General features: G+C 42.9%; 1 protein-coding gene across 1 annotated transcript in view; it reads left to right on the forward strand.

Moving 5' to 3' along the window:
* Nucleotides 1-13508, forward strand: part of CCDC170 (coiled-coil domain containing 170) — an 87134-nt gene that overhangs the window by 25216 nt on the left and 48410 nt on the right. Inside the window, exons 2-5 of the mRNA XM_090280850.1 lie at nucleotides 1463-1591; nucleotides 2939-3195; nucleotides 6846-6990; nucleotides 9906-10091. Of these exons, the coding sequence (XP_090136976.1) occupies nucleotides 1463-1591; nucleotides 2939-3195; nucleotides 6846-6990; nucleotides 9906-10091 (717 nt within the window). The remainder of the gene's footprint in view (nucleotides 1-1462; nucleotides 1592-2938; nucleotides 3196-6845; nucleotides 6991-9905; nucleotides 10092-13508) is intronic.

Consider the following 13508-nt stretch of genomic DNA (forward strand, 5'->3'; position numbering starts at 1 on the left):
AAGGGCCACATCTGAGCTGTCTTCTGTGCCTCTGAATATTATGTCCAAAGGACATAATATATGATATTTTCATAAGAAGGAGATGTAAAATTATGGTATGAGTGCGTCATTGCCTGAAAAATGTTAGTCATTGGAAGAAATAATCATAGCTATTCAAGAACTTATTTTCTTAATGAATTTTATAAGTTGCTTGCCAAACACAACTATAGTTCCAACCTTTCGTAAGTGACCTGTGTCCTCACACATGGCAGATTTCAGAAAATATTGCTCTGGTGGTTAGGGTGGAGAAATTCCTTCTAAATGCCGAGTGATGTTGAGCAGGATGTGGCTATCTTCTTAGATGCAGTTAAATGTTTTATGCTTTCTCCCCAGGAGTACATACCTACCATCTTCTTGGGTATGTTGTGATTGGCAAACATTGGCGATTACTAAGTGCACTGAAGGTTGTGTTTGGCATTTTGTGGACTGAAACACTCTAGCCATGACAACGTTTTTTGGAAAGCTAAGGACTTTAGGATGACTTTTGCATTCATGAGTATTTTCAAACAGTAGTCTTTGGCAGTTGAGTGGTGGGGCAGTCATAAACAGGTTTTACTGGTGTGTCCCTGAAGGCCACTTAGATAATTCCAGGAAACCCTCCTTTATGTGACCTTTTACATATTCTTTCAAAAATGAGTGGCTTTCTTGTGTGTCTTTCTCAAAGACCACAGGCCCTGGAAATTGCATAGAGGTGGGTGTAAATATGCGTTCAAGCTGAAGGAAGAGGCGTTACGGTGTTAAGACAGAACCAGAGGTTGCAGGCCAAACCCATCAAATCTGCTCTGCAGATGTGTTTATTTGGGTCAAACGGTGTTTCTTTTTTAGTTGCCAAGCTGCAAAAACCGAGAATTTTTATTTCAAAAAGTCTAGATATATGACTTGTCTTGAAAAATTGGAATAGTCTGGCCAGGCTAGGATCCATATTCTGCACTGGGAGCCATTGCTGGAGGGGAGGGCTGTCCCCTCTGGTCTCAGGGATTCATTTGAGTCACCGTCATGACCCAGAGAGAGGCTGCGAGATTGGGAATAAATGGCACAGCGAATAATGACAAAGGAGGCCACCTCCCAGTTCCCTGCGATGTCCCATTGTGGCTCTTCTGATTGTCCTTTGTTGACTAAAGGTTCTGGTCAGAGCTCAAATAGCATTTGAGTTGGGGAGAAGGAATGTCTCAGAGCTGACAAAGGCCAATCTTTAAATGCCGTCCTGGGGGAGCGCGTCGTTCATTCCTGGGCTGCATCCTGCCTCCCTCAGCATTTTGAGAATGAGAATGAACTGATCCAAACAAAACACTTCTCTGGGTAGTGTTTTCAACAGGTTCAGAGTACAGAGAACGCGTCTGTGTTTAATCTTGCTCTGCACAGCTGCACAGAAAAGATTGTTTTCACTCTTCTTTATATTTTGTCTTTTGGGGAACCCTATCAGGAAATTTACGATCATCTGTTGGAAGCTCCGGTCGCTCGGGAGCAATTAAACCGCTATCGGAATGTGGCTGAAAACGCCCTAAGTGAGCTGGCAGCAACTTTGGTCAAATTTGAATGTGCTCAGTCTGAGGTAAGATTGTGAATTCTCATAACTCAGGAAGGCGACTTTTTAGCCACTTGTAGAGTAAAGCAGAGCACAGAAGTGATTACAAACAGAACAGCAGGACACAGATTTAGACCTTTTGCAAAGTTTATACTCATTTTCTTACTGTGTGCCCACCTCCTAGGTGTAAAGAATTCCCCAAAGGTTATGCATTTGTCATGCTGCACAGGGAGGCGACGTGGACTGGATTCTAGATCTTGGACAAGTTCCACAGCCTTGAGAGACCTGGGGGTACCCAAGCACTTTGGGCTGAAGCTGCCTGGGCTTTGGAGGACTTTATCTTCTCTCGGAATATGTTCCTTTACTGTGGATTGCCTACAATCTGGGGCTCATAGGATAGAATTCTAAATACCTTTCTTGCGATAGTTCTGATTGGCTGGGGAACTTCTAGGAAGATGACTGGAATCTATCTCCCCTCTGGCCTGGATTGGGTCTATTGTGGAAGTTCTGAGAGAGTCTCTTTAGACCCAGTCTGCTCACTGCCTAATGGCCCTGTGGGTCTAGGTTTGTCTGTGAGGTAACTGTCAGTTTCACTGAGCTGCCAGGACCTCAATGAAAGATAAGCTGATAATGTGTTTGGAAGATAGATAGGTGGATAGAATAAATGTATGATGCCTCCTCACAGGTCCAAAGAAGCACGTGTATTCATAAAGGTTTCTTATAGGGTGGACCTGATATCTTTACTTAATAAGGCACGTACATCATTCAGCATTTTGATGCCACATAATTCGTAGAAGGTAAAATGTTTCCTTTGTATAAATCCTATAATGACTTTCCTTTTCTCCCGTATTTTCCCCAGAAATCTGAATGTTATTTTTCTTTATTACTCACAATACGGGTCCAACAGGCAAGTGGGAGAAATATAGTGATATATTGAATAGCCTTTATTTACTTGGGAAACAGTTGTGGCCGTGAAATTACAAAGAGCTTGTAGGTTCTGTGTTTCATTTCAGCAGCGATAGCAACAATACAGATTTAGAAAATGGGTTGCCATTGCAAAATATTTTATTGCCTTTTGCAAAATCACCACAAATGTCTCTTGAGTGAGACTAAATTACCACAAGACATTGCTCAATTGGTTTTGGAAAAAAAAAAAAAAAAACACAGAACAAAATAGAACATGAAGTCCATTATTTAGACATAATTTCCCATCTGGTAATACAGATACAATTATGAAAAAAGAAAGAAAGTAAAGGTGGGTTAAGTCATGAATTAAAGAATGAAATTTTAAATTACGGTTTGGGGTTTCTTAAAGGTACTTCAAACTTACGCCGTTGCAATCCTTTTTGTCTTTTTATTTCTTTTCCATGTTAGCTTCGAGAGCTCCGATCCAAAATGCTTTCTCAAGAAGTTTCCTGCCACGAATTGAAAGCTGAAATGGAGAAGTACAAAGAGAACGATGCTAGAAAGTCATCTCTCCTCTCCTCTTTGAGGAACAGAGTTCAGGAGCTGGAGGAAGAATCAGCAGCCCTTTCCACATCTAAAATTAGGACAGAAATCACAGCTCAAACCACAGTCAAGGAGAACCAGGCATTAAAGGAGAAGGTTGTAGAACTAGATGAGGAATTACAGTAAGAGTGTTTCGACATATTTCTTTGTTGAGTTAGTGTTAAAATACTGGCTAGGGATAGCAGGATGCACCTTTAGAAGTCTGGAATTTTGCGTTTTTTGCCTTGACACTCAATTTGAAAAAAAAAAAAATTATTGACCTCAGATAGGTATGGAGTCTTGAAATTTTTCCCCAAGTTCATTTCTAAATGTCACAAAGAGTGTTAACAAAACACAGCATCATCCTAACATTTTCTTTCTTGATGATTAAGGCTGTAAATGCTTATATATACAAGTTGGAAGATTTCCTCTTAGCAGAGGTTTAACCAGAGTTAGAGGTCGTGGAATCGTGCACAGAGGGAGGCATTAATTCAGAAGCTACATATAAAAATATCCCAGAAGCCCAGACCACCCCAAACACTCCTCATTAGGTTCGATTGCCGGTTTATGCAGAGAACTCATGAATCTAGGTTTTCCACACCTGGCTCTTGCAAGAGATGATTGATTACCCAGGCAAAATTGAGAACTAGTTGGTCCTGAAGTATACTTTAAAAATTCTGCATGTAATAACTTTATTAATATAAACTTGGTGTTAATTTGGCTTATTCCATCTTGAAAAAAAAATCCAACAGTTCCAGTTCTTGTCCCACTTCTCCTTCCCCTTAGAGCAAACTCCTTAAATTGTTTGTACATACTCACTGATCCAACTTCTCTCTTCTCTCCTTCTCTCTTAAATCTGCTGCACTCAATCCACTCGCTAAGCTGACCAATGTCCACCATTACATTGCAAATTAAATGATTTAGTCTTTATTTTGCTTGACCTTTCAGTACATCAGTCATGGTTGGTTTCTCTCTGAAGCACTATCTTCTGTTGGCTTTTAGAATCCTACACATGCTTGCTCCCTCTTTTACCTTCTAGTTGCTCTGTCGTGGTCTCTGTTGCTTGCTCCTTCTTATCTCCTTGACTTCCAAATATTGGAGTGCCCCAGGCTTAGTCTAAGAATCTCTTTTTGTTTCCAAATCCGCTTTCTTGGCCATCTCACCTAGTCCAATGACTTTCAGAATGACCTCAATGCTCGTGACTCCCATATTTCTGTATCTAGCCTAGAGCTCTTCTCAGGACTCAAGCCCCACGTCCACGGAGATGTCCAACAGGCATCTCAAACTTCACATGCTCAATGCTGAGCTCCTGGGGTTTCTACAAAATCCTCCCGCATGCTTTCTCATCTCATTTCATGATAATTTTTTCATTCTGCTACTTGATCAAGTCAGAAATCGTGGATCGACCTGGTTCTCTTTCTCTTTGATGCTCCACATCTGACCCTTCAGTAAATCCCATTATCTGCCTCTACTTTTAGAATATCTAACTTTTGACCACAGCCCATTGACACCCTCATTGCCACCAACCTGATTCAAGCAACTATCATCTCTCACCTGGATTGTTACAGGAGCCTCCCGAGTGGTGTTCCTGCCTCTGCCTGTGGCCCCTGGAGCCAGAGTGAGCCTGTTAAAACACAGATTAGATCCTGTCAGTCCTCTTCTTGGAGCCCTCCAATTTCTGTTCTCACTCAGGGTAAAGGCAGTGTTGCCTGTGGCCTTACAAGCTCACCCTGACCTCATTTTGCTTCCCTGCTCTCCCTTATTATTTCCATTCCAGCTCTCAGACTTCTTTGCTGACCCTCAAGCACACCAGGTATGATCCTGCCTCAGAACCTTTGCACCTGCTAACCCCTTTCCCTAGAAAGCTCTTCCCTCCAGGTATTGTGTAGCTGCCTCTCTGCTTCCTTTAGGTCTTCACTTGAAAGTCGCCCTCTTGGTGACGGCTTCAGGGGTAGCCACATGTAAAATATTACCCCACTCCCCCCAAATATATCTTACCCCATTTCCTGCTTAACTTTTTTTCCTGCAGCGCTTTTATAATATATTATACATTCTACACACATTAACATTTGGTTATTGTTTGTCTTCCCAGCGAGACCATAAGCTGCATGAAGGCAAGGATCTTTGTTTTCTTTACTACTATATCTTTAGCACCTTTAACAGATCCTGATGCATAGCAAATGCCCAATAAATATTTATTAAATAAATGAGTAATAAAAGTGATATATGCTCATTATAAAAGTTTTTAAAATATAGAAAAGGAAAAAAGGACCCAAAAAGCAAATTAAAATTACTCAAAACCTTATGATTCTTGAAAAGCTGGAGGTAACATTTTGTTGAACAGATTTTCAGACAGTTGTACATAAATTGCATCATACAAATGAACAATTTTTACTGAATAATATTGTCTCTATTTTAGAAAGTTTTTGATGGCCATGTATTCCATTGCCTGAAATAGCATAATTTAGTTAACCAGTTTTTCTTGTCATTTCCGGTAAGTACTTATGTTAGTTCCACTCAAAAAATTATTCAAAACCAAGATGCGATGGTTATCCATGTGTATTCATATTTTCACATTTTTTTGTGGCTATGTCCTTAGGATAGACTCCTGGAACTTTGCTGGCTCAAAGTGAAATACAAATAGAAGTGGAAATAGTTTAGAAGCCCTTGGAGTAGAGAAGTAAGATTGAAATCTCAGGGCTAATGTTTGAACTCTTATATAAATCAATCAGAGCCATAGCATTAATTGTATCTTTCATGAGTCAGAGAGACTGAATAAATACGACCTTTCATATGCTGAAAATAAGAACCTAGAGATATATTGATGTTGGTCTTTTATTGTTACATATTTTTCTAAATCGAAATATGATATGCTGTTGAGTTTATGCAATTACATGCTTTGTTAGACTTTGAATAGTGTGAAAGAATATGCAGTAAACACTCAACATGGCAAAAAGTAAAGCAATAATCACGTTTATTAACCAGAGCACTGAAAAATGATACCAAAAGACTGAAATGACTCTAATTTTCCTTTAAAATGTGTCTTTTTTTTTTGATGATCTCTTTATCTCTAGCAGTTAAAGCATGAGAAACAGACTGTGTTATCTCAGCAAACCTACCAGAGATTCGAAATCAAGTAAATATTTGTAGCAGAGCATAAATGGACCGATTTTCCTTGACTGGCCCCATCCAATATGCATTAAAAACTCTGGGTGTGTGGGACCTAATAATGATCTTTGCTGGTAGTGAAGCATCTCTCTTTTCCAGAAAGTGGGGACACCCCTTGCTTCTGATGTTTTTTGTTTGTTTGTTTGTTTTTTCATTATGGTTATCCTTGGCTATGAACTAGGGACTGCCCTCACTAACCATTATGGATCATTGAAAATAAAATAAGTGCGGTCCCCTAGAACCACTGTAGCAGCACTCTCCTGCTTCTGCACGAGGCCCCGACAGAGGCCCATAGCGTATGGCTCCATGTGTGAACTAGATGCCTCTCTGCCACTTGTGTAGATCCTAGGAGGCTGGGGACAACAGACAGAGAATGTCTCTCTTGCTGTTACTAGATCTAAGATGCCATGAAGATTTCCCTAGATTTCCTCCAAGTGTGGATACCCAAGAATTGCTTCCATTTTCCTCCTTCCATTACAGGGTTTGCATGACAATAATATGCTCTGTGTCTGGGACACTGTGTTGTGTTCAGAGTGATGGTTTCCCATGGAGAGCTTAAGTTCTGGACTTTGTTTGATGACCATTATGGTGCTAAAACTTGGCTTATGTGTTATTTGTCTGATAGAAAGTGTTTAAAAGAAAATGAGAAGAATAAGAATCAAGTCTCAAAGAGCTGTAGAGAACATGAGGAATTTCTGGCTCAACTTCGTGACTGCTTAGATCCAGACAAGAAGAGTGAAAAGATATCAGAAGAAGATTTAATTATCAAGGTGTTTGTATGCATATTAAAAAGACTATAATTTTAGGGGTCATTTTGACATGTGCCGTGAAAAGAGGGGCTGAGTCTGGGAGTGGTGAGAGAATGGGGTGACCCAAGTGTAGCATGAATTGAGTGACCTGGGACAAAGAATGTCACTTTTCTGAGCCTCAATCCCAAGATCCTTTTTAGCATTATTCGGGATTAATTATTTTCCTGAAAGGATTAGTTGTTTTTGTCTAAAATGTATTTAGGTTGTCAAATACAATTATTTATTCATTTCAATGGAGTGTTTTTGGAAGAATTTTTGTTTGTTTGTTTTGAATTAAGGCAGAAACACACACCCACACAGCAAAAGCAAACACAGTTGTGTATCATTTTTGGAATACTTGTTGAGTATAAGGTTAAGATTAGTTCTAAAGTTCTTTTTAGTGTTACATGAAAGGCCCAGAATAAAAATCCTGCTTTAATGATAAGTTGCCATCAAGACGAAAGTCAGTTGTATCAGTTGAGTAATTCCTGTGTCTGTAGTGAGTCACCAGGGCATCCGGAGGTATGTGACCTCTCACCATATCTTTGCCCCTTTTTGTCTAACTCTTTCGTACCCTTGCTCCCTGACAGATTCCCATGTAGTCGTTCCTTTTAAAAAAATGATTGATCTATTTATTTTTAGAGAGAGGGAAAGAGAGGGAGAAAGAGAAGGAGAGAAACATCGACGTGAGAGCAGAACATGCATTCGTTGTCTCTCACATGCGCCCCAACTGGGAACTGAACTCACAACCCAGGCATGTGCCCTGACCGGGAACCAAACCGGTGACCTCTTGCTTTGCAGGACGATGCCCAACCCACTGAGCCACACCAGTCAGGGTGTGCAAGCATTCATAAAGGCCGCCTCTCAGTTGTTCACTGGTCCACTTTCCATGAGCCTCTGAAAGCTGAAAGTGTCCCACTTCACTGACGGGTGCCTGTGGCCACGGGTCAGCCTGGTACCCTGGAGGGCTGGATGCACCTCCTCCTCCTCTTTGTCGCTAGCCTGGGACCAGGCACCTGGCTGTAAAAGTCCACCTGGAGGTGTAGTTGAGGGAAAATCTTTAAAGCCAAGTGGTGAGAAAAAGAAAAAAGAATCAAGAAGCTCTTTTCCCAACAGCCTTTCCCACATCAGAGACAACCTCCAGGTATTAATCATGCCTTTTTATTTTCTGTATTTCTAATGCTTTGGCATGTGGGGCCTGGCTGACCCAGGAGAGACTGCCACTCCCCGGGCCAGGCAATTCCTAGTCCATGACTCACGTGGGAGCACAACTTTCCTATGCCAGCCAGCCACTCCAGGGCCCATACCCCAGCTACTTCTAATCCCATCCAGTGCCAGGTACCAGACAGCTGGAGACAGCCCCTGCACCCCAGAGCCTGCTGAAATTATTCAAACCAGCCCATCCTAAGCCTGCTTCTCCTACCTCACCCAGGCTTTCCCCTTACCGCCTCTGTCTCCTTTCTGCCCCTGGTGCTTCCCCATGTGGCCCTGCAGGGCGTGGTGTGCCCTCCCCTTGGGAACTGATCTGTTGGCCTCACCCGACCTGAATAATAACATAACCTCTACTTTAAAACCGATACTAGGACCCTAGAGCTTTAGCAGCCTGATCACCTGAGCAGATGCTGCTTTTTTTAAAAAATTGTAGCCCAAGGCAAGAAGGCTGCTGTCTTCATCAATACCCATTAGGTGTTCCCTTGAGAAGTGGGGCAAAACCACCCCTTCAATTTCAAAGCTATTCCCTCGCTTTTCTAGCCTTTATACCCACACAGGCACACACAGTCCCAGGAACCATGGTGGAAATGGGGGTGTTCCTAAGAACTTCGTTGGCATTCACTCATCCATCTCCCAAATAGTATCTGACTACTCTATGCCAGACCCTCTTCTGGGTGCTGGGAATACAGCAGTGAGTGTGACGAGACTAATCTGGGCCCCCTAGAGCTTTGCTCAGTGTGGGGTAAAGATGATGAGGAAATACGTATCCGCCATCAGCCCTCATAGAAAAAGGCGCTACGGAGGGAAACAAGTCGGGACGGGGAATAGAGAGTGAAGCAGGCGGGAGGCGTGGGGTGCTCATTTGGATGGGCTGGGTCAGGGGCGCCCCTTTGAGACGGGGACTTCTGAAGGGTATTGGAGGATGAGGGTGCAAATATGAGGGAAACCGTTCAAGAGAGAGGGCAGCCCTGAGTCGGGAGCAGGGCGCCACGTTGGAAAATTGCTGAGGCTAAAGAGACGTCCCTTCCGCAGGGAGCCCTGACCCATACCTTGAACCTGCCACCTATGGCCCCCGCGTGGCCGTGGGGAGCGGGCTGTCTGCACGGCTGCTTCCCTGGGGCCAAGGAGCCTGCCGAGTCTTATCTCCCCTCTTTGTAAGCCTTACAAACCTTGCTGATGCTCCCAGTTAACTGAAAGGCACCGCATCCAGCATGGAAAGCCCTGCCTACCCCAACGATCCCCACGGTTTGAGGACGCCATTCAGGACTTTTCTAGCCTTATATCAATTAGGAGGATTTCCTTTTTTTTTAAAAAAGCGCCCTGCTTCCTTCTCTGTTCTTCTCCCATCCCGGTGGCACCTTGTATGCGGTGGGTAGAACGTCACCTTCCCTCGACTAGGTAGCAGCCAGGGTGCCTGTCCTTGTCCCAGAGCTTTGGGCTGGACTCGCATCATTGTTACCTTGCAGCCACCTTTTGGTTAATTTTCGTTTGACCGCTGGGTCTGCCCGTAACAAATGAGTTCAGGGGCCCCCTTTGCAAATGTGGTCCTCTGCGTGGGCGGAGGGGCAGCGCTGCCACCGTTCCCCGTGATAACGCAGTCCTTGCGGGGTGGGGGGCAGTTGCTTAGAGAAGGTGGCGGGACACTGTTCATCTGTATGGGACAGCTGTAATTGCTTTCTCTTCAGCTTGGGGAGCTGTGCAAGGAAAACACCCTTGTGAGAGGACAGGTTGTTGCTCTTGAAGAGACCGTGAACGTCCATGAGATGGAGGCAAAAGCCAGCCGAGAAACGATCAGGAGGCTGGCTTCGGAAGTAAACAGGGAGCAGAACAAAGCTGCCTCCTGCACTGCGGAGAAAGACCAGCTGAGCCAGGTAGGCCCCGCAAGTGTGTGCGTGTGCATCCGTGAGCACGTTTAGGAAGCAGAAATTGCGATCTAGCTGCAGGTGAGCACACACACCTGCTCCACAGGCCGCGGTCCCCAAGGCTGCTCTTAGCAGGAGGGCTGGGACAGCGTGAGACTCGGGGGCCTGCACAGGCCATTCGGTACGTAGTTAGTGACTCAGAAAAAAAAGAAATGCGGAACACTTAAAAGTACGGTTTGTGGAGTGTGTGTCTTAAGACTATAAGGATTAAAAAATTTTTTAAATTTAGTTTTTTGAATAAGATACAAAACTCTAAATGGACACAATGCTATATGCTGAAAAATTTTCCCTGGACCACTTCCTCTAGCCATCCACTCGTTCTCAGGGGCAACCTCTGTTAGCAATTTCTTATATACCTCTCTAGAAATATTCCATATGCATATATGCAGATACTTTTAAAAATTTATTTTTAACAGGGGCAATATACTCTGCACACTATATTTTTCTCTTTATTTAAAAAATGGTGATATACTACATGCTATCATAAATCAGGGTGCTGCAATAATCTTATTTCTTATGTGTGAGAATATATCAGGAAGACAGAATCCTGGAAGCAGGCTTGCTGGGTCAAAGAATAGGGATGTTATAATTTGGAGATACACTGCCAAAGGAAACTGACTCTTAATTCTAAACTTTTGTTTTTATAGTAAGTTGCTTGATCTTTTCAAATTAACTAGAACCTGTTTAAGCCTGAGAATTAGTGCTGTATGTCTTCTAACACTATAATCCTTTAATTATATTTTTTAAGTTTTGTGACAAAGAAACCAATTCTAGGATTTATAGTAATGATTAATTTCCAAGAGCAAAAGGGAGCTAGAACAGTCAGTTACTAAAATCCAGAGAAGATGATGAAACAGGGAAGGAGATGGAATTTTAAATTAGGTAATGACTCTTGTTGAACAAGAGAGGCTCCACGAGGGGCCATGGCCCACTAGTATCCCCCAGGCTGAAGGGGTTTTGGACTTGGTAGGATGCAGTACAAGGAGCCATTGCTGTGGGGTCTCCTTTTGGGCCTTCCATGGCTACAGTGACTATGGCCAAGTTGGGTGAGACAGGAGGATAGAATGTGAAATGACCCACGGTCATGATAATCATTTTCATCCCTTGCCCCTCTCAATTCCCTGCATCAAAAATCCTGTCTTACCAGCGGATTTCTTCTTCTGACACATTTGCTTTGTGAAAAGAACAAGTAACTTCAGTAATTTCAAAACGTCTGTGTTGCCCTGGCTGGTGTGGCTCAGTGGATTGAGCACTAGCCTACGAATCAAAGGGTCACCGGTTCGATTCCCAGTCAGGGCACATGCCTGGCTTGCAGGCCAGGTCCCCTGTTGAGGGTGCGTGAGAGGCAACAAAACATTGATGTTTTTCTCCCTTCCTTTCCCTCTCTCTAAAAATAAATAAAATCTTTAAAAAACAAACAAACAACAACAACAAAAACCCCAACAACCCTGTGCTGGTCAGCCAGGGTTACCACACCAATACTGTAGACTGTGTGGCTTCAACACAGGTGTTTGTTTGTCACAGTTCTGGAGGCTGAAAGAGCCATATCAAGGTTCCTGGCGAGAGCTGCCTTCTTGCTATGTCCTCACATGGCAGAGAGTGAGAAAACTCTCTGGAGTCTCTTCTTATAAGGGCATGAGTCCCAACATGAGGACACCACCCTCATGACTTCATCTAAACCTGATGACCTCTCATGGGCCCCGTCTCCAAACACCACTGTACTGGACGTTAGGGCTTCAATGTATGAATTTCAGGGGGACACAGTTCAGTCCACAGCAATTCTCAATTACTTTACTCCAACATTTTCTCGTGAAAAAATTTAAATATGTAGCATGAAGGGAATACATTGAACACCCATCCACCAAGATGTAACAGTTATTAGCATGTTGACATATTTGTTTTATTACTTTACACACACGTATGTGTATTTGGAGAGCCACTTGAAAATAGGTTGCAGACATCACATGTATTGTATCTGGCTATTTCAGCACATGTATCCTAAGAGTAAGGATATTACCCTACAAATAACAATACCATTATCACATCTCAAATTTAACAATAATGCCATGATATCATCTGTGGTGGTTTTCAAGCCCACATGTTTTTTGTCCTCTATTTTATTTTTTTGAGGGGTGGAATTTAATTCCTGTGTCCTATTTTGTGTGGGCTGGACTAAGTGACTCACTTTTAGTAAATAGAACATGTCACAAGTGATAGGAGGTCACTTTTGAGTTTGGGTTATAAAAAGACTGTGGCTTCTGTCTCAGATGCACTGTTTTGATTTCTCTTGGGTGATTGCTTTTGCCGGGAGCCAACTGCCATGTGGTAAGGCCACACAGGCAGCCTGCTGTAAGGCCCATGTGGCCAGGATCTGAGGCCCACCAGCTACCATGTGAGGGAGCCTGGAGGTGAATTCTCCTTCAGCTGGGTCTGGAGATGACTGTAGTGCTGGTCAATAGCTTGACTGTAACCGTAGGAGAAACCTTTAGTGAGAAACACCCAGCTAAGTGATGCCCACATTTCTGACTCATAGGACTGCGAGATGACAGAAATTTGTTGTGTTAAGCCACTGAGTTTGGGGTAATTTGTTATGCAGCAATGAATAGCCAATAGTCATCTAACAGTCCATATTCTGGTTTCATCACTTGCTGCACAAATATCTTTTATAGCTGTTTTCTTCCCCAAACTGGGATCCAATTTAGGTTCATTCATTGCATTTGTTGATTATTTTTAGCCTTTTATAGTTTTTCATTAAAAAAAAATTTTTAATAGCATTGCCTTCTGGGAGAGAAGTGCTCTGATTGTATCTTCATGATGTTTAACTTGTTTCTCTATAGTTATACACTTAAGGTTGCAGCTAGAGGCTGGACTGGATGCAGGTTAAACCTTTTTGGCAAGAACATTTCAATGGTAAAGTTCTATACTTCATATTGCATCACAGTGGGGGCAAATAACATTAGAACGTTGCACTGTTGCTGACACTGTTGGATTGCCAATCTCTGCAGTGTAAAGGTCTATCTTTTTCTTCTGCTTTCATGTAGGTATCGGTGAGGTAATAATTGGCAGGTTATTTCTGTTCCCCATTGACTGATGGGGAACAGAAATAACTGATGTTATTCCCCCATAGATTCTTGCCTGGGTTAATTTACATCAAGGTTGGTGGCAAAATGGTAATATTCTAATTTTACCATTCTACTTATTAGATGCAGAGAAGGAAAACTCTGACTCCAAAAAAACCTCCGCTGCCTTGCGGCATACCTCTTCAGGGGAAAGGCTAAGGGAGTAAACCCCGACAGAAAATCCGGAGCCGGAGTCCCTAAGGCGGTTTGACGTTGTAGTCATCACCGGCAACTCCTGCGGCGCACC

The sequence above is a fragment of the Furipterus horrens genome, unplaced genomic scaffold, assembly GCF_987537825.1.
Source record: "Furipterus horrens unplaced genomic scaffold, mFurHor1.1.pri manual_scaffold_6, whole genome shotgun sequence".
In the NCBI taxonomy this organism is placed as follows: domain Eukaryota; kingdom Metazoa; phylum Chordata; class Mammalia; order Chiroptera; family Furipteridae; genus Furipterus; species Furipterus horrens.